This window comes from Perca fluviatilis, chromosome 17, assembly GCF_010015445.1.
Source record: "Perca fluviatilis chromosome 17, GENO_Pfluv_1.0, whole genome shotgun sequence".
NCBI classification, from domain to species: Eukaryota; Metazoa; Chordata; class Actinopteri; order Perciformes; family Percidae; genus Perca; species Perca fluviatilis.
The window spans coordinates 14,280,044-14,301,588 of NC_053128.1; the positions used below are offsets into that span (position 1 = coordinate 14,280,044).

The following is a 21,545-nucleotide window of genomic DNA, read 5'->3' on the forward strand; positions in this document are numbered from 1 at the left end:
TTCCTTCTTAGATGGAGGGTTATCGCTATAGGTTATCTGTGTGTTGTAATCTTTAATCCTACTATCAACTCTCACTGACAGCGCCTAATGACATTATTTACAAGTAAAAAACATAACACATAAGCATACTCTTACAAACTCTTGATTTTAGGTAACTGAGACCAACTTAAAACCACACACACACACACACACACACACACACACACACACACACACACACACACACACACACACACACACACACACACACACACACACACATTCCGGGAGGAAACCGTACACCTTCCATATTTTAGCTCTCCAACAAAAACATTCGCGGCCCCTGGTTGCGGTTGAAAAGAAAGAAGTCGACGGGACGGCGAGCCAGCCAATCACAATTCCAGCGGATTTCGATTTTTCGACTGCTCCAACGCGATTGGCTCGTTTCGCCCCAAGAGGCTCCCTCCCCCGTGCAGCCATTGGCCGATTTTCCCGGCTCCATGGAAGTCATTTGAATACGCCTCGCTTTGAGGCTCCTTTCCAGCGCTGCTGGTTCAAATAATTGACTCAAATATCAAGAGCGGAGACACACAATGGAGTGGAGCACGGTGCAGACACACTGCTGAAAGACTTATCTGTATGTTACACAGAGCGCAGCTTTATCCCGGTGTGAGGAGGACAAACTGCGGAGATTACTACTAACAGTTTGGGTAGTCTTGTTTCTTCGCGTTTTCATCTGTTTCTGCTGGTGAAAAAGATTCAGATTGCATTCGGACTTGAGCTGCATCACATCCGAGGTAAGTTGTGCAGGGTGTGGATGACGGGGTTTATTAGAAACAAACTTCATTTTTGTTGGAATTAAGCTTAATTTTCAGAAAAAAAAATTACGGACGGAATGAAAATCTGGTAGGGTAACGTTGGAGACGTTTAATAGGGTGATAGTTGGCATATATTTCACTTAACAGAATTGACGTTTAGTCACAACATTGTTTTATTCCATTGCATTCATGCATTTAGCATCACTATGTTGCCCACCTTATTTTTAATATAGGTTTATCTCATGGCTATAGCAAATTTTAATTTAACAAAATGAAACTTAAGTCAGACTATCATGTTAACTGAAAAGCTTGTCTTGTGATATTTAAAGAAAAAAAAAACACTAAACAATGCTAACTCTATCCTCCCTCCTTTTGTATTTTGTTCCTCCTAAATTAACTACTTTTGTTGTTATTGTTTACCACCCATGTGAGTTTATAATTATGCTGGCTGTCAGACACACTTACTCACCAGCACCTGTGATGGGACTGTGGTTACACAGCATGGCTTTTTCACAGTCAGCTTTTAATTTTACTGTGTTATGACTCAGTCAGAAACCCATAATGTAGACCAGGCTGTGTGTGTGTGTGTGTGTGTGTGTGTGTGTGTGTGTGTGTGTGTGTGTGTGTGTGTGTGTGTGTGTGTGTGTGTGTGTGTGTGTGTGTGTGTGTGTGTGTGTGTGTGACTAACAGATTGTGGATCTGTAGGGAAAAGAGAAAAGAATGAGAGAAAGTGTGTATACTTGTGGCCAAACAGACTTTAAATAACCATATTCCCTCCACGCACTTCTATAAACCCATGGTCCCTAAACTTGCTCAAATGAATGCCTCAAATGTCACTTACTTTGCAAGCGTATGCAACAGGCTATGTAAAATAAACCCTAAATTAAATGGTTTAACTTATTCAATGATAATAAATAACACAATGGCAGAGTGAAGAACACGAGCACTATTTTGGGCTTCAGCTGTTCTAAAAATGTTTTATCTTAAGTTACGTTTTCCAACTTTAATCTTAATATAAATTGTGTGTGTTGGGCAGTGTTGTGTGAGATATGTAGTATTACAGACAATAGAAAATGTGTGTGAGAAAACCCCTTACACAAGCTTGCGTTTATTATATCCCAGCAGCAGAGGAGATAATGCGCATTATCCTTTCTGACACTAGGTTAATACTGTACTAGCCTACCAGATCATACATTGTGTGTGTGTGTGTGTGTATAATGTGTGTGTGTGTGTGTGTGTGTGTGTGTGTGTGTGTGTGTGTGTGTGTGTGTGTGTGTGTCCGTGTCCGCCTGTCCATCCATCCATGCACTTCTAGCCCTATGTGTGTGTGTGTGTTGAGCCTACACACAAGGACGTGTGCAATGTGTGTGGGAACAAAAGATAAAAACAGAGACCAGCAGTGGGTGAACTGTATTCCACATATCTCTCCATCCAATCTGAACATGGTGTCTGTATCCGTCTCTGTTTGCCTGTCTATCAGATTTAGTTGCAGATGCAGGTTTGGAAAGTGGTCAGTGGGTCCCAGCGTCTGGTGTTTCGACAGCGGCTGAAGGCCTCATCTGACCTGTAGGCTTGCTCAAGCGTGAGTGGAGCGTTTTGTTTGAGCTCTGCACTGTATCCTCCTACTTTAGATTGGCTCGTTCTGGTCTGGTGATAATGATGCTTAAAGTCATTTAAACAAAGTGAAGGAAAACAACCCCAAAACACAAAGGATTATAGGTATGCAGGTTCCTTTTGATCGAACAGTTAACTAGAATGAAATAACATGCTGACCAAGGCTGTATTCACATGTTCTTAAGGCTCTGACACAGAAAAGGCAGTCGGACTGATCATTCGGCTCCTGTCTCCTCGAGTCGGTCCAAAAAGTGCCTCGGAACACCTACGAAGCGGCCGCCTTGAGGTGCGTCGTTCTGCATGTCATGCGAGACGTACGTCTCAATCAACAGCAGGGCGGAGCCGGTGGTGTGTATTCACAAAAAATTAAAAACCGGAAATGACGGAACATCTCCCTAGACCTAGTAAACACAGAGCACGCTGTCGTCAGTCATTGTTTTCATCAGAGAGTGTTGATAGTAGTCAAGAAGGATCGTTGTTGTCTTTACTCGCTGAACGGAAAAAAATACGATGGCTAGTAATAAGAAGATACTGGCGTTGTCAGCTCCAGTTTTCTCGTGCACTGATTCGCTAGTCAAGGGCTAGCCCTCCACCAATTAGATTGGTCATTGAGTCCAACTGCCCACTGGCCAATTCAACAAGTCAAATCGGCCAAAATGAAGGCCGACGGCTCCTCCGACTGACCACGGCACGGAACACACCGAACAGACTGGGAAGTACCGATTTCGCCAGACATATCTTTTTTTTTTTTTTATCAATCGCTTGGTCCATAAGTGAAAAATGGCCATTACAGTTTCCTTTTGTCCAAGGTTGTGTGTTCAAATGTCTTGCTTTGTTTAAGCAACAGATTAGAACCCAGAAAAAAATCCCTCCGGCTAAACCAATTAACCGATTATCAAAACAGTTGCAGGTTTATTTTCTGTTGATCGCCTAGCTAATGAATGGCATGGCAAGGAAACGGTGATATCCCAGATTGGAGAAACATATTCAGGCGTTTGGTCTGGAAAGAACTTTTTAAGGCTGGTCGGTCCAATAACTGTGCCACATTTCACCAAAACCGAAACAATTCTGCAATGATACAAAGTGTTACTTTAAAATGCTCCACTGCCAAGTTGCACTTTCAACAGCAGAATCGGCGCAAGGTGGTGCTAGGTGGAAGGTAACGTAGCAGGATGACACACTAGAGCTGCTCTAGGCCAGATTAAAACCATCCTTCTGATTAGCATCATTTAAAGTTACCAGCTGATAGTGTAGTAAAGTCTCAGTAGGCCATGTTTGAGGTACTTCCTCACAAAATTAAGATAAGACTGCTAATTGAGGCATCACAGATTTATTAATGTGGCCTAAATAGAGAGCCGGGTCCATGGGACCTTAATTCGGAAAAAATATGAACGAGAGTCAACGGAGAGATAATAATTATTTTTTGATCCCGTTTGAATTGAGCCGTATTACAAATATGATCTTCGTCAATTTAAAACATAATTTTTCAACCGAAGAAAGTCTCTGTTGAAGTATAAGACTGTGAAAATACGTAATTAGAAAGACTACACACTTCAATGTCTCATGGATGATGTCTCGCTGAAGCTACGATGTCTGTGTGTATCGTACCGGGGAAGTAACGTTACTCAAATGAGCAGAGGATCTGGCTTGTTCTTTTGCTTATCTGCTGAAAACACTTCACTGGATAAAACACATCTGGTAAGATAACGTTACATGTGTTGTGGATCAGAGCTAAGCTAGCTAGCTAGCTAGTGAGCAAGTTGAGCATCAAGCTAGGTGACGTAAATTGTGTGAGACGAGAAATGTAGTCCACTGAGCGGTTTCAAACAAAACTAAGTGGTACTACGACAAACCTACGGCTAACTGAGACTTTCTTCGGGCTGAAAAATGATCTTTTAAATTGACGACCATCATATTTGTAATCCATGGCTCAATTCAGACGGGCTCAAAAAAATAATTTGCCTCTCCCTGTTCACTACCGTTCGTATTTTTTCCGAGTTAAGGTCCCGTGAGGTCCGCCGGAAGGGGCGTGACTTTGGCTCTCTATGGCATTCTTAAGTCAAGTACAGTCACTTCTCCTCCCACAGCTTCAAGTTTGAGTTTGAAATCCTCTAAACAGCAGTGAGCGAGCCCTCCTTCCAGAGGAAGTTGGACTCTCTTTGCTTTTCTTTGACAGCAGTGCTGTTCCTGTGTATGCTAGTGCTGTTTTAAAGGGTTAACTCTTGTATGTGTGGAACTTGTCTAGTGTGCAGCTTTGACAAAACCACGAGTAAGTGATATGAGAACAGCCTGGACTTTAGCCTCATTCTTTGTAAGGAATAAGGCTGACTGCGGAGGGTTTTCCCTCCGACTAACCCGCTCATCTTGCTCACACGCCTTACCTGCTGTAACTTATTAGCGTCGAAGTACATAAGGCGCAAATCAGAACAAAGATAACGTTGCCTTGTTTTGGCCTTTTTACCACACTGTTAAAGTGTTTTACAGGTCCTCTTTATCAGGTGCTTTTTCTCTCACGCCATGAGTCCACATTGTGTTAACCCCCATGCTGAACTCTGTCTAACAGTCTTTTCTAGCTTCTAGCCCTGCTTAAAGGCCGCACATTTCATTAGACGTCACAAAAAAAAAAGCAGGAGCCTTTGCAAACAAATCTTCTCTTGTTCCATTCAGCTCCTGTAAGGATCAGGGGGTTTCACCACGGACTATTATTAGGTCAGCCAGTACATAGATGCTCTCTGGGGTCAGTTGGCTTTAAATAAGGAGAATTTATACTGACTTAGATAGCTGCAGAGTGCTTGCACACCACCATGCATGAACACACTGTTTTCTTGTGTATTATGTGATTGCGCTACATGAGAGCTGCTCCAGCCACGTGCATTTATATCGGCTTATGTCAATACGCGAGTTTCGATGTGCTCCTTTTACCAAAGTCCCAAAGACAGATTCCTGTACCTTGTTTGTTGCACTTAGCAAATACAAGTGTGGATTTATGGCGCATGACCTCACAGTAGATTATGTCTGTCAGCTCACACCTTCCAGAGGAATGAGAAAGTCGGCTTTATGCTGGTTTGACTGATGTGAAAATGAGCCCAGCCTCGGTTCGTGCAAAGACAGGGCGTCCCACGGCCTGACGGTGGCAAACAGTGTGTGTGAAAGCTGCTGTGTGTGTGTCTGATCTGCTGTGGTCTGCTCTGATCTCTTCCTGAGGGTCTTTGTGTGGTTGTTAATGCCATGACAGGATAGATAATACCTCTATTGTTGGAGACCTCCCCCTCATTCTCCCCCGCCTGTTATAACTAGCCTCAGCGTAGATGGGTGTACCTTTTTTTTTTTTTATAAACCACATTGTGTGATTTAGGAAAAAAATAGTCATAGTAAGGTTGAAGGATTTAGGTTTTCTGGAACTAATTCAAATTGAAGCCTTAAGCCATCAGTGTTTCTGTTAGCCTAATCTCCAGGGATCCATCAAGGAAGCCAGTCCAGCTGCAAACAAATGCACTTGACTTCCCCCTAATCAATTTATTCCTGTCAGGGTGAAAAAAAACAACAACCTTTTTTTTAAGATGCTTTATTTATTTAAAAGCCAGACAAAGCCAGGCATTCACATACAGTAGGTTGATATTTGACAACTGTCAAATGTATTGACGCCACCAAATGATCTTTTTGAAGCAGTTTGGACAATGTTCCCTGGTTTAAATCTATTAGCAGATAATATTTGTCTGCAGCTCCATCAAACGTTCAATTAGTTTTGACCTTTTGATGAACCAGGTTATGACATTTCAGCCACCAGACACTACAGTCTGTGCCATTTGTCAAACACGAGATATTGTCTGTTGTGTCACATTACGAAACGGATGCCAGTTGCACGGAAGAAGCCCTATAAAACGTGCAATGCTTATAAAGTATCTTTTTTTTTCTTCTTTTTTTTTTCTCTTCTTTAAAGTTCAGAACAGGAGCATGAAACTGCATCCTTGTGGTTTTGTCAGTACAATGTTCTAACAAAGCTAGACATTTCTGCCCTTTCCTGTATTTTTATTACCACATCAAACCCCTTTTGTAAGGCTGCAATTTTTCAAAGTTTACAAACAAGGGATTTTAAACAATGCTTTCAATATGAAATTATGCTCAAACACCATCATTAAGGCGTCCATCGAGAGTCCAACCTATGATTAAGAGAGAGTAAAATTTCAGCACTGCAGCATGAAAGCCACAAACTATCCAAAGGGTCAACATTTCAGGAAGTCAAGTCTGGAAAAAACCAAGATTGGATTTAAATTTGTAGACATGTTTTCCATTTGTTTAAGGTCACCTTCCAGTGCAAACACAAGAGAAACACTGCATCCAAACTGGAGTAAATATTATTCAGTACTAGATGCCTTATCTTAACTTGACCACCAGAGCTTTTCTAGATTATATTATATTGTAACTTTAGGAAGTTAAAGCCACTGTAATCTTTTAACTGAGTTAGAAGGAAAACAGCAGGCAGAGATCACAAAGTTCAGAAGACGGGCTGGCACTGGACTGGCTTACACTGGCATGACGCCAGGCTCTCTCTCTCTCTCTCTCTCTCTCTCTCTCTCTCTCTCTCTCTCTCTCTGTGTGTATGTGTGTGTGTGTGTGTCACTCAAGCCATCATTTGTTTATGTGTGACATGTGTGTGTTTGGATTATAACGGCATGGGACTAGGCGCCATGGTGGACATGGGTGTGTAAGATGTTGGCTCAGGCAGACACTCCTCTGTCGGCGCTGCGATGGACAAACAAAAGTCTGCTGGATTCCTGCAGGGTTTAGTTTTCTGGCAGAGTGTTAATGTACGTGCATGTGTATACATCACTGTGTGGGGCATGTGTGTGTGTGTGTGTGTGTGTGTGTGTGCGTGTGTGTGCGCGGCTCGTTTTACGTTGGCATGTGGTTCCTAGACAGACAACAGGAGCAGGATAAAGATGGCTCCAGAGTTAAAGCACGCCTTCGCGGTGATCTGGGATCAGCTTACCTACCTCCAATCCAATTATCTACATCATTAAGGCAGAAAGAAATCATTGCTGTCTTGAGATCATCCATCTGTTGGCCTATTCTTTTCCCCCCATATGCTGCCCTGATGCCGAAAAATTTGATCCAAGAATGTGTAGTAATAAAACATACAATAAAGGAAGAGATAGTGGATAAAGTCTGTGTTTAAAAACCCCTTTTTAATTTTTTTTTTGTTGTTGTAAAAAAACAAAAACAACAACCAGTAACTTTTAGGGAAAGTAAATTTTACAAGAAGGCATCTTTCAACAGTTCAAAGCCAAAACGGTAAACAGAGGAGGGGTAATATTATGTGATTAAGTGCAATTACTTTCACAGATGCTTCTCGGGCTTGTGCTTTGCGTGATCGAGTTGCTCAAACAGATATTTCCACAACATGTGACGCAGCTCAATCATCAACCACATTCCCAGGAAGAGAGGGTGGTTGTGTCGTAGTGTTATAGCAGGAAAACTACAGCAGACATTTGTAGGAGAGTGACTTCTAATGTTGACCGAAAGGTGGCCAGTCCAACAGCAGTGAATGTGTGTTTGAATACCTATTATCATTTCTAAACTTAAAGTGGCTATATGCAACTTTCAGTTTCTGTTGATTTCAGCGGCCCCTTTGGACAAAAGCGGTAGAGTTCTTACCACACCTGCTGTCTTAAAGGTCTAGGAGTAAGCGTTACGGGGAGGTCATATAATATGTTGCGATGAATAATAATAATAAGAGAATACGTTGCAGATGCTAAACCGGGTGTCACTGTAACTGTGTCACGACTCAAAGCAATAAGAGATTGTTATAGCAACCAGCGTTATTAATAACTTAGATTAATATAGCGCATTTCATGAAACCCAAGGGCGCTTTACACAAGTACAGGGGGACAAAGGGAAAAGGAAATGGTAGGCAAACACGACCCAGACTAAAAGGAATAAAGCGTCCGCGCTAAATGGAAGGGGGACGTCGTTTAATGTCGGCCACTGGCGTCCAACCACATCGCGCAATCTAAAGTTATTTTCTGAATGAAATAGACATATTACATACCAGGGGGCCAATTCAGGGTCTTTCTGGAATAATTTACAATGCCGTAATTGCCTCCATCTGTTGAAAGCCCGACCCAGTGTGACTCGGATTTCGCCGATTTACTTTCCCTTGTAGCTTTCACTTGTTGTTTGTTTAATTTCCTTCTTTTCTGTGATGGCCCTGCCCCAGTATCAGCCATACATAGAACAGATAACTTCTAAAATAAAATCGAAATACGTTAAGGCCTATATAAAGAAATCTCCTGCTACCTTTTACCTGGCTGGATGCACTAACACAGGCTTTTTATTCGGTGTTCAGCTGAAATCTGTGACCCGTCAGAATGTGTGCTATGTAGTGCCATTTACCTGCCGTAAATCATTCCGGGCAGAGGCATTAACAAAAACTATATACAAACCGCCTTCTTTTCACTGTTAATCTCGTTTGCTGTTACAGGTCATTTACGATCATCAGATGGAACGTTACAGTTTCAGAAACATTTCAAAGTTACATATAGTCACTTTAAAGCATGTTACCCCACTTTTGCAGTACCATAATTAATGCCACTGCTGAAATTGGTGACATAATTTGATTAGTCGAAGATTAATCGACAAAATGATGAGTTACGCGCTGGTTGTAGCTTCTTCAATGTGAGGATTTGCTGCTTTTTAATTAGTATAAACATTAGATAGATTTGGGTTATTGGACTGTTGATTGAACAAAAGCAGCAGTATGAAGCATAAGGATAAGGATCGGTTGCTATCCCTTTTTTAATTTCTCTGGGTGTATATTAGGTCAGTGGTTCCCAGAGGGGTTGCAAGATAAATCTGAGGGGTCATGAGATGATTAATGGGATAGCAAAGAACCCAAACCATATTCTTCTACACAAAATGATGTGTATTTTTCTTTCTATAATAATAATTTTCTTGTGGAATACTGGAGAGTTCCTTTTCGAATGCCAAAAACGAGTCCCATCACTCAAAAGTCAACAAGGAGGCCACTTTGTTTTAGTCAAAAAGTTGGGAACCACTGAGATCACTTTGAGCAATGCTGCAAATCCAGCTTTATGACCCCAGCTGTCTGATCGATATACGGTCCGAAAATGACATACACCATTGTAGGAGGTCCACATATTGTATGTTGTTTATGGTCTCATTTATATTATTTATTGATTAGTATATTGTGCACTTATATTGTAGGTGGTGGGCGTTTTCATCGCGGTTTGAGCGGAAGTGATGGCATATTTGTTTTGTCTTCACCTGTTCACCTGGGTTTTTTGGGCTTTGACAGAGAGGGGGTGAGCCTGGGAGCGAACACTTTCTGTTGAGGGCCGCACTGACGCACTTATTCAGACTCCCAAAGTAGTTTTACATTTGGTAACTGCAGTGCTAGTTGTGTTTTACGTGTGGAGGAATAAATCACTGCAATACAATCTCAAGCGCGTCCTAGTGTGTTTATGCATCTCTCAGTGTTTAGTCCCTCGCGGCAGCACTTTGTTGGACTGCTGACAGCCGCGACAACCATGATTGCATCCACATTGCCCCCCCCCACCACTCCCCCCTAACCTCCTCATTGTGTCTTCTCTACAGGCCATCATGCCTCCCACGACCCCATATGCCGGAAAGTTCAACTCTTGTGCTTCTTACGGCAACAACAACAACAACCACCCTCAGCCCCACAGCCCGTACCGCAACGGCACCGCCCCAAAGCCCGCCAAGGAAAACGTCTACAACGGCGCCTACTCCGCGGCAGAAAACCCCTACGACATACCGCAGCCCCACGCTTCGTATCGCAGCTCCTCTGTGTCCTCTGTGACCGCCAAGGAGCACCATTACAACGCCGGCTGCGCGGTTTCCGAGAACCCGTACTCCTCGACGCAGCCTCACAGCCCCCGGCAGCACAGCACTTCCTGTCCGGCACGTGCGTACCGTCACACCACCACCAGCAGCAGCAGCGGCGGCAGCGAGCAGTCTTCTCGCAACAACTCCGTCGCGGCGAAAGGCCGGCGTTACGGACACGGCGTCACCGCTAGCTATGGGGAGATGTGTTACCATGACAACAGTTTGGTTTCGGCATCCCTTGAGGCACTGATCCAGCACCTGGTCCCCACAGTTGACTACTACCCCGATGTAAGTACCAGAAAAGTGCTCTTAATGTTGTGAGAAACACATTATTTAGCCGTACAGTAGAGCTGGGCGATTTCTTTCCCTAAAAAAATCTGCGATTTTTTTTTTAAATTAAAAACTCGATTTACGATTAGATTTTTCCCCCCCCCTTCCATTTAAAACAAAATAACTGCGAACTGTAAATATATTTTAAAAATATATATTTATTGTATTTAATTAAAGTGCATCAACCTAAACAAAATTGCAAATGCAAACCCTTTCTCTAACTGAAAAGTCACTGTGCAGTGTGCAACAAAGATTGTTAAACATCCAAATTATTTATACTGTATTTGGATTGAAAAAAAATCTAATTTTTTTGAAAATATGAATCGATTTGACCTACCAACTCGATTTTTAAATCAAAGCAATTTTTTTCCCAGCCCTACCGTACAGACGAGCTGTGTTAAGAGGAAAGCCTGTGTGTGTGTGTCTGTGTGTCTGTGTGTCTGTGTGTCTGTGTGTCTGTGTGTGTGTGTGTCTGTGTGTGTGTGTGTCTGTGTCTGTCTGTGTGTGTGTGTGTGTGTGTGTGTGTGTGTGTGTGTGTGTGTGTGTGTGTGTGTGTGTGTGTGTGTGTGTGTGTGTGTGTGTGTGTGTGTGTGTGTGTGTGTGTGTGTGTATGGCCTTCTCCCCCGTCCTGAGAGCTGTTTTTGTTTCCTCATCATCAGAGGTCTTACGTGTTCACTTTCCTGCTGAGTTCACGCCTCTTCCTGCACCCGTACGAGCTCATGACCAGGGTTTGTCACCTGTGTGTGGAGCAGCAGCGGTCCGGAGACGCCCTGCTGGATAAGGTGGGCGGATCACACAGACACACACACACACACACACACGAACATACGCAGCTATTATTTCTCTCTCCCACACAAACTCACACCCACCATATGATTGTCACACTCTCTCACCCACAGACAGACACACACACAAAGTGCTGTAATTCTAATGTGTGAGAACATATTTATTGACTATTTTATTAGCAAAGAAATTCCAGTCAGACAGAAAGGGCTCAAATTGACACAAGGGGAAATAAAGATGAAAAGGGAGCACATTTAATGGGAACAATAAAGTAAGCAAACAAACAAATAATAGCAGCATATTGTGTCAGAAAGGCAAACCACAGTGGCTACTTTTGTGAAACGTTAAGATCATGAGGTTTAAATGTTTGCCTCAAGACAGACTACATCAATAAATGCTATTTAAATGATGTCTGCAAAATGTCTACTTCAGTGACATCTAACATGCCATGTGCTTTTTTTATTTTATTTTTTTTTTTAGATCCGTTTCCGTGAGGTGGCGCCCAAGCTGGTGCAGCTGCTGACCGAGTGGACGGAGACGTTTCCGTACGACTTCAGGGACGAGAGGATGATGCGCTGCCTCAAGGACATGACCCACCATGTGGCCCGAGGGGATGAGGTTAGTGTGGAATCTGGGGGGGGTTCAGGTATTATATCGATTCTTTGGACAACGATACAACATTTACTGGTAGCACACGATTTCGTATCCAATTCAGGGGCCTGTGACTGATACATAAGCCCATTTAACACAATCAGTTATATTAAAGGTCCCATGGCATGAAAATTTCACTTTATGAGGTTTTTTAACATTAATATGAGTTCCCCTAGCCTGCCTATGGTCCCCAATTGGCTAGAAATGGTGATAGGTGTAAACCGAGCCCTGGGTATCCTGCTCTGCCTTTGAGAAAATGAAAGCTCAGATGGGCCGTTCTGGAATCTTGCTCCTTATGAGGTCATAACAAGCAAGGTTACCTCCCCTTTCTCTGCTTTGCCCACCCAGAGAATTTGGCCCACCCATGAGAGAGAGACATCATGGCTTTCAAACGAGCAAAGTGGCAGTTGGTCAAGGCCACACCCCCACCCTCCACCTTGCCCCTCCCTCTCTCCTCCTCAATAGCTACAGACCCCGAAATGGCACATCCTAAGGAAAGCTCATTGTGGGACTGGCTCTAGTGGCTGTAATTCTGCACCAAGGCTGAATTTTGGGAAAGAGACTTCAGATACAGTATTAGGGGACCACTAAGGTCTATATAAAAGAGACTTCAGATACAGTGTTAGGGAACCACTAAGGCCTATATAAAAGAGACTTCAGATACAGTGTTAGGGGACCACTAATGCCTATATAAAAGAGACTTCAGATACAGTGTTAGGGGACCACTAAGGTCTATATAAAAGAGACTTCAGATACAGTGTTAGGGGACCACTAAGGTCTATATAAAAGAGACTTCAGATACAGTGTTAGGGGACCACTAAGGTCTATATAAAAGAGACTTCAGATACAGTGTTAGGGGACCACTAAGGTCTATATAAAAGAGACTTCAGATACAGTGTTAGGGGACCACTAAGGTCTATATAAAAGAGACTTCAGATACAGTGTTAGGGGACCACTAAGGTCTATATAAAAGCATCCAAAGAGCACCATGTCATGGGACCTTTAATATATTTTTACAAAAAGGAACTAGAATGTCATTTGACAATTTCATTACTAAGCTCTTCTGGACATTTAAATAAAAAAAAAAACCTTTTAAGAAAAAGAATAAATATAAAGAGGGAATTTCAAAATAAAGGCACATCTTAAAGATGATGATATGTATCGACATTTTCACTTGGTATCGATAATATATAGTATTAGTTGAGGATTGAATCGACGAGTGGACCAAATCCAGCATTGCCCGCCAGACTCGTTTTAGTAATCCGCAAAAGTCTTTACATTTCTCATGTCGTAGTGATTCCTGTGTTAGTCAAGTGAAAAGAGTTTTTTGTTTTTGAGTGTCCTGTCTAACCATCCGTGTTCTCTTTGTGTCTTCCAGTACTCTTGGCGAGCCATGCAGCAGATGACGCAGCGGCTGATCAAACGGCTATCCGCCCTCGGCCAGTACGAGGAGGCCGTCGCCGCGCTCAACGCCGTGGCGACGGAGCGGCCCGCTTCCCTGAAAAGCAAACAGGCCTCGGGTCAGCGAAGTGACGTGATGAGCGTGTGTGACGACCCCTTCGTCCTCGCCCAGCAGCTCACACACATTGAACTGGTGAGAAGAAATTTCGAACACTTTATTTTTTTTATTTTTTTTGGAATAATGTGTACACAAGTGTCCTGTGTAACCATCTGTTGTGTAATGAAACGTGTTCTCTCAGTCATTTTAATGTCTTGATGTGTGGTTACTACTTTACAGGCCTCTATACTCGGCTACATTAAGTGAATTTATTAGTTTGGTGGTGTAAAAGTAAAAAAAAATAAAAACCCATTTATAGACTTGAACTGCTAAATTGTCTCCAGCTTGCATGTTGACTTAATGAATTTTTGTGATTTCTGGGTTTTATTGTTTTCCAATAAACCCCTTTTGTGTAGTCTGTTTTGCTGCAGCGGTGCATATTGAAAGTTTATTTATACTTGAATTTTATATGAAGCTAAACTTAAAGACTTTTGTGCTTTTTTTTTTCTGCTTTTTTTCTGGCAGTCCTAATCGTTAAACCACTCATCGGAGCACTTTTTTTTTTTTTTTGTCTTTTATAGTAACCCTATTAATAAATCCTGATAACCAATTATTATTTGCATCATAACCTTCAGTTTAGTTGTCATGTGTTTTTGTTTTTTGTCCTTATTGTTTCCTCTCCCTGTTCTCTGCCTTCAGGACAGACTGAGTTTTATCGGTCCCGAGGAGTTCATCCAGACATTCGCCATGAAGGATCCTCTGGAGAACCATAAGGTACAATTGAGTTTCAGTTTAGCATCATCCCAGTCACGACCCTGTGAGACAAGTTTGTTTGCGTCTTCCCTCTAGTAGTTAATGTTGCCGATCTGTAAATCACTAAAGCTGTCTTTCTACTACAAGATGAATGCATTCAAAGTCTTTCCAGTCAGAATTAGCAGATGGCTGGATCTATCTGCTACGCCTACAGCCTGCTACATAGAGCTTTTTACATGTAAAGATGAATTAAGAATACAGAAACATGATGGGTTTATAATGATCAACATCAAAGAAATGATAAAGAAAAGCTCATTGTCATTTGTATGTCATCCTGTATTATTTTTATTTGAAGGTTCTTCATTTTAGGTCTGCTTTGAGTCTGATTTGTGGTTTGCTTCAGTTCAAGTTAATTTGCTTTAGAAGCCACATAAAAGATCCTTCTGGCAGATATTGTGATTTTTTTTTTTTATTATTTTTTTTTTTCCCTTCAATGTAGCTTTTGAAAATGCATCAAACACAGTATAAAAGAGACATTCTGCGTACGTATAAGTGTATCTGAAGGGCTCTTTCCCTCCTCTAAGTGGTCCTGTGAGTCAGCTGAAGGGTCGCCTTCAATCAGCGCTGCCGAGAACATGCTTTCGGCCGCTGTTTGTGACCGAGTTGCATCATCCGTGGTTGCATCAGTTATGCAAGACCCACTTTGTATAAAAGAGCGGTTGAGTCAGCATAAGGGGTCCTAAAGTGTAAAGGGGAAGTTTGGAGTGGAGTGGGCTGCCGGTGTTGTGTAAGCATTTAATAGAGCCATGAAACTGAGGGATTAAATCATCACAGTGAAGTCTATGTATACAGCTCTTCTCTAATGTTTATTTATAGAAAAGTGCCACCGGCAAACACGTTTACCACCATGCATCTCGCAGAAAACCAAAAGGCCCAAAAAACAGATGGAAATAACAACAGACACGTCACACACTCCATTGTGCAGGTCTACAGGTTGTGTGGGTGTGAGGGCTGTCGAGATCCATTTGCAAAAGAAAATCACAGAGTAGCAGCTGTCTGCTTTCTTGTATTTCTAATAAAATGATCTTTGGATACTCTTGAGAAAATTATGATGCAGAAAGCAGAATCTGAAATTGTGCCCAAAATGCAACAAAAAAATAAAAAAGAAATAGGCAAAATCCTAACAAGAAGAATATAAAAAAACAAACTGTAATGTCTATTTCCATTTATTACACCGATGAATGCATTTACTGTAAAAATAAAAAAATAAAAGACGAGTTGGATCAAATCTTGCCGTTGCATCGGTCACCTACCCATAATCCCTTTTTATATTGTTTTTTCCCTAGGCGGTTGGTTTACTTTGTTCTCACCTATAACAAACAGGACCACAGTTCTTTGGTCTCTAAAATAATATAAATATTAAACTACTAAAAAAACAAATGTATCCTTGTCATGCTTGTATATTCCTCCTCTTGTTTTATTTTAAATTTTTTAAATTTTTTTTTTTTTAGGGTTTCTTCCGGAAGCGCAAAACCAGTAACCTGGAGGCCTACGTCAACTGGTTCAACAGACTGAGTTACATGGTGGCCACTGAGATCTGTATGGTACGTTGATCTTAAAGGAACAGTTCAGAAATCAACAAAGTCTCTCCCTGTTTTAGGACGGCAGCTATTGAACGTTTTAGTAGTCGAGCATTCTACCGATTATTCCATCGATTAATCGAGTAATTAATAGGGGTGGGGATCACCAGAGGCCTCACGAAGCGATATCATCACGATACTTATGTCACGATACGATATTATTGCGATTTTAAACATATTGCAATATTCTGCGATATATTGCAATTGATTACCTTTTTTTTCCCCCCAACTACAAATTTTTCCCAATTTCAAATGATGTCCCCAAAAGGAAACTTTGTCAACATCTGTTTTATCTAAAAAGATCAACTTCTCAGTTTGTTCATCTCACTTCAATTTTATTGCTGCAATATGAGATTGTCAAGCAGACAAACTGACCTACACGTACATAATAATAGATTGATACTTGGCGTCTGTGTATTGATACAGTATTGCCACAGAAAATATTGCGATACTGTGCTACTTTTGCTTTTATTGAGGAGCAATAGTAAATATAGAAAAGAAAATAAGACGAGTCTCGTAAAAATGAACAACTAACACAATCAGCTGACCAGCTCGGAGTCACCGCAGTGTGTGAGCTCACCGCTCATCCGACGGCTGGGGGTCCCCGGGTTTGGCGTCACCTGGCGGACGAGCGGTGAGCTTTCGTCTCACATAGCAATCGTATGGATTTACGTTAAATGCTAACGCTAACGTTACCTTGTGTCGGGTCTGCTACCTGGACTAAGTTGCGTAACACTAGACTATTTTCTTTCTGCCGAGATGCGGAAGCATTGACGGTGGGCTATTGTGGTAAGCTAGTTCTGTTTGACAGTCGACACATTGTACAGTTTTGGTTTTGTTTCAGCTTAAAATGTTCCCAAACTTTTGGATACTTTCCGTTGTCGTCTCTGGACTGTCTTTTCTCTTCGCCCCTCGCTATTTTCGCTCAATTCCTCCATTTTGTAGTCTTCTTCACGTCACCTGTACATGTACATGGCCCTTTTTGTGACAGAAACACAGTGGATTAAACGCTGAAGTTCCTCGAGAAATCATTTTACACACACCAGAGCTCTAGTTGTTCATTGGCAAGTTTCTGTTTCACTTTTGTGAGCAATTCTTCATTCTGAACCACGCAGCTCCAGTTGGCCATCTTTAGGCCAGAGATCGAGGAGGCTTTGATTCACTTCCTGTTGTGTTCTGTCATTCCAGCCAGTGAAGAAGAAACACCGAGCGCGGATCATAGAGTTCTTCATTGATGTGGCTCAGGAGTGTTTCAACATCGGCAACTTCAACTCCCTCATGGCCATCATCAGTGAGTATTCCACAGCAAACCTACAGAAACTCGCCTTTCACCAACAGATAGTCAAAAGCAGCAAACACTGTTTGAATGACAGGTGATTTCGGGGGATGAAGTGTATTGTGGTTCCCAGCATTTGTTTTTGTCAAAGAGCAATCAAATTCAATAAAGTCAACAAATATAGTGCCAGCTGGAGTTTAGGTTTCGGCTATTAGTTCAAGGAAATTCTGTAAATACTCTGTATACTTATGCTTCCTCTGTCTTTCAGCTGGGATGAACATGAGTCCTGTTGCCAGACTGAGGAAGACCTGGAGTAAAGTCAACACTGACAAGTTCGAAATCCTGGAGGTAAGAAAACCTGCATACAGCAGTGATTCACTGGTACATGCATTATATTGTATTTTCTTTTAATCGTTTTAATTTTAAAGGGACAGTTCACCACAAAAGGAAAACTACATATTTTTGTTCCTCTTACCCGTAGTGCGTTATCAGTCTAGATGGTTTCAATGTAAGTTGCCCAGTGTTGGAGACATCGGCCGTAGACATGTGTGCCTTCTCACCAAATATAATGGAACTAGATGGCACTCGGCTTGTGGTGCTCAAAGCGCCTAAAAAATTACATTTGAAAAATTCAACAGCAATATCTGACCGGGTTACTCAAAATGACCCACAGACCTGGTTGTAAGCAGTTTGATGTAGGAACTATTTCTTGTCTACCGAACTACACCCTGCCAACCTTATCATCACGCAGAAGGAAATGTACTCATGGATGAAAGGCTCACGCTCATGCCAGTGTGAGATGTAAACATTAATGGCGTCCTCTTCAGCTGAGAGTTAGCTCTGGTAAACTAGCAGTATGGGTTAGCCACGGTTACAGCTCAGCCGAGGAGGACGAGCCTCTCATCCATGAGTACGCTTCCTTCTGCACAGTGATACGGTTGGCAGTTGTAGTTCAGTAGAAAGAAAATAGTTCCTACATGAAACTGCTCACAACCAGGTCTGTGGATAATCTCAAATAACAGGGTCATAATTTCTGGAAAGAGACACTGCTGTTGAGTTTTTTATATTCTACGGCCGATCAACTCCAACATTGGGCAACTCACATTAAACCAATCTAGACTGATAAATAGCACCACAGGTAACGGGAAAAAATATGTATATATGTTATAATGTAGGATTCCCAACTCCAAACATATGTTTGATCAATGTCTGCTCTGTCTGACCTCCCTCAGCACCAGATGGACCCGTCCAGTAACTTCAGCAACTACCGCACTGCGCTCCGTGGCGCCACCCAGAGGTCTGAGACTGCACACAGCAGCCAGGAGAAGGTAAGAGAGAGTCTTCTCAAAAGAAAAAAAAAACAAAAAACAAACTAATGTCCCAAATGTAAAATGTTCATGTAAACTTGCTGTTGTCTCTTTCCTGCAGATTGTGATTCCTTTCTTCAGTCTCCTCATTAAAGACATCTACTTCCTGAATGAAGGCTGTGCCAGCAGGCTGACCAACGGGCACATCAATTTTGAGGTCAGTCCACAATTTAAGAGATTGTTTTTTTAAAGTGACAGCATTTCAATGAATCGGGTTGTTGGTTGAGGTTATAAGCTCTTTTAAACACAGATTTTGATAAGATTTGATCACTATGTAATTGCTACACAGTCATACGCTTCCCTTTTTTAAATGGCCTCCTCGAGTCCTCCACTTGCCTCCCTTCCTCGCGTCTTAGTCCCTTCCACAAGGAGGCACGGGAGAGACGCGAGGAAATCACGGGAGGAGAGAGGCAACGAGCAAATGTGTTTTAGAGGGATGAGACGTCCTTTCCTCTGAAGCGTCACATGAATTCGTCAGCTGTGTGGGCGGAGTTAGCAACTCCTTCAGCTGCACGGCTTCCGGGAAGGCTGCTCCCGTGTATCCTCGCCTACCGCTCCTCGATAATCCCTCCTCGATGCCCGCTCCTCGGTCGTCAGGGCAGAAACAAGAGCTTTGAGACGGCCTTCACCGAGGAGGGACAAAACAACTTCCGGTTCAGCCGAGGACCGAGGAGTCGAGGAGCTATCAAATAAGGGCCATGAGATGCAGCCACAGTTGAGGCTTTGAGAACAGGCTTTCACGTGTGGTGTAATGGCACCCCCTTGTGGCTAAAAAGAGCAATACAGTTTCCCTCTCTTTTCACTTCAGATGACATTAAGAAACTATGACAGCCGTTTTATTGAGATGCTCTGCTTGTTGTGCATTATGATCTTAATGCATTCTGTGGAATTGGTGTCCGCTGTTAATAAAGTCCGTTGTCATTGTGTCTCAACAGAAACTTTGGGAGCTTGCGAAGCAGGTGAGCGAGTTCCTGGTTTGGCGTCAGGTGATCTGTCCGTTTGACAGAGACCGCCGGATCCTCCAGTACCTCGTCACCACGCCTGTCTTCAGCGAAGACGGTCAGTAATACGATATTCACCGCATTAATCCAATCCGATGTAAATTGCTAGACTGCCATGTGTAGTCACCAAGTTGAGAGAACAAATCCAACTCGGGCTTCATCTTCTTTCAATGCTGCAGAGCTGCACCTGGCCTCGTACGAGAGCGAAGGACCTGAGAACAACATGGAGAAAGACAGTCGTAGGTCTCTCAGGTGGGTGTCCACTCACACACGCACACATTCAAAACGATCGAACCACCTCAACAATGAATCGATTTAACACAATGACGAGATAATCGGTGTTCTGTTCTACAGATCTTCCCTTCTGCATCGAGAGAATCGGTCCTAAGAGAGCGACGATCTGCAGGCTGTAAATGAACGAGGTATTTTAAAGCTACAGGTCCCTCCATATCTTATGGACACAACAAACACAGCTGGGCCCACATTCTCACTCACATCAACAGAAGAATATATCACAATTTGTGGGCTTTGCGCTCACAAGGAGCATACATGATTTATAAATCGGATACTGTCACAATCCCTGATGAAATTCAGCAGATGCCAAAGGACCTTAATGCTGCAGTTTTGAACATAATGATTCCCAAGGAGTACTCGGACCGACTCAGAAGCTGCTCTTCTTCTTCTTCTTCATCATCAGCTCTGTTCAAGGCACTTAAAAGGATTTCAGACGACTGCAGAAGTAGTCAAACGTGTGGATTTTGTTTATATCTCCGGTGGACCTCCATCATGGCGACAACATAATTGTGGAAGGACTCATACCATGGAAGCTTAAAGGGCTGGTTTTGTCTCTGAATGAATAAGACGGATATGGACCCGATTGGTTACATTGCAACATAAGCACTGCTTCTCTGCGGACATCCGGGGCTGAGTTCAGTCAGAAACCACAGAGAGAGGAGAGACGCACTCTGGAAAGAGAGGTCATCGATTTGTATTATAAGTAACAGGCTAACAACTGCTTTTAGAAGTGGTGTTGTCTACAGTGTCGTCTTGTTGAGTGCTTGATTGTAATGACAACATCGTGAGCACAGCAGCAATCACTGCACCACATCCAATCCAAATCCATTTTCTCCCCGTTTCCACACAGCTTCAATTTCCGGCTATTTCCAGGTCATTCAAGCCTTTGATCTAATTTGAACACAGAATGCAAATCCGCTACATATTTCCTAAGACATTTTTACAGACGCTGCATTCATCAATCATGCTATTTGGTTCTAAAAATGTTGTGATGCGTGCACTTTGGCTGCGCCTCGGTGATGCAAAATTGTGCGAGTGTCAGCAACATCATGCTAATCATGCGCGTAAAATCAAATGCACTTCAGTGGGTTCTTGTGTATTGTTCTATAGGATTTAGTGACACCTATTTTAAGGCGTCCTTCTATACAGTATTAAGTTGTATTTTGTATCAGAAGGTTCAAAAAAAGTGTTTTTTTCTTTATGTACTTTCTCTGAAGTGTAACCGTGAGCTTGTTGCAGGTTGGCTGACTGTGTTGGTAAGCTAATTTTTGTTAATGCAACACCAGTTCCTGTGTGACGTGGGGTCTGAATGAGGCACAAACTGATGTGTGTACGTGCAGGTCGGATACAAACAGGACCCGAAACCTGCTCTTCATCTCATAATGATGTGAGCGTGATGCGATCCTTTAAAAGTCTGCCTATGAGTGAACGTGATGCTATTGTTGTGTTTTCTTTTCTTTTTTTTAAGCTAATTTTATGTTTCATTTTATAAGTGTTTTTTTCATGTATCATTTGTTATACCAGTCAGGGTACTTGTACTGAAGGTCTTTGTGAAAAGAGGAGTATATTTTTCTTTCAAATAAACAGAATAACTGAATAATGTGTTCCGTGGTTTGGTTTTTAACTGATGCACAAAAAACAAAATGGGTAATACATTTCTAAATGCAATAACAAC

At 42.3% G+C, this 21,545-nt stretch overlaps 1 protein-coding gene across 1 annotated transcript; it reads left to right on the top strand.

Moving 5' to 3' along the window:
* Positions 1-527: 527 nt before the first annotated feature.
* LOC120544941 (ras-GEF domain-containing family member 1B-B-like) lies at positions 528-21,467 on the top strand. The gene is made up of 14 exons (XM_039778839.1): positions 528-776; positions 10,026-10,565; positions 11,267-11,389; positions 11,871-12,008; positions 13,420-13,635; positions 14,239-14,313; positions 15,804-15,896; positions 17,121-17,223; positions 17,477-17,556; positions 18,441-18,536; positions 18,637-18,732; positions 19,511-19,634; positions 19,756-19,828; positions 19,931-21,467. The coding sequence occupies exons 2-14, from the start codon at positions 10,032-10,034 to the stop codon at positions 19,962-19,964; spliced, it is 1,785 nt and encodes a 594-aa protein (XP_039634773.1). The 5' UTR covers positions 528-776; positions 10,026-10,031; the 3' UTR covers positions 19,965-21,467.
* Positions 21,468-21,545: the final 78 nt, after the last annotated feature.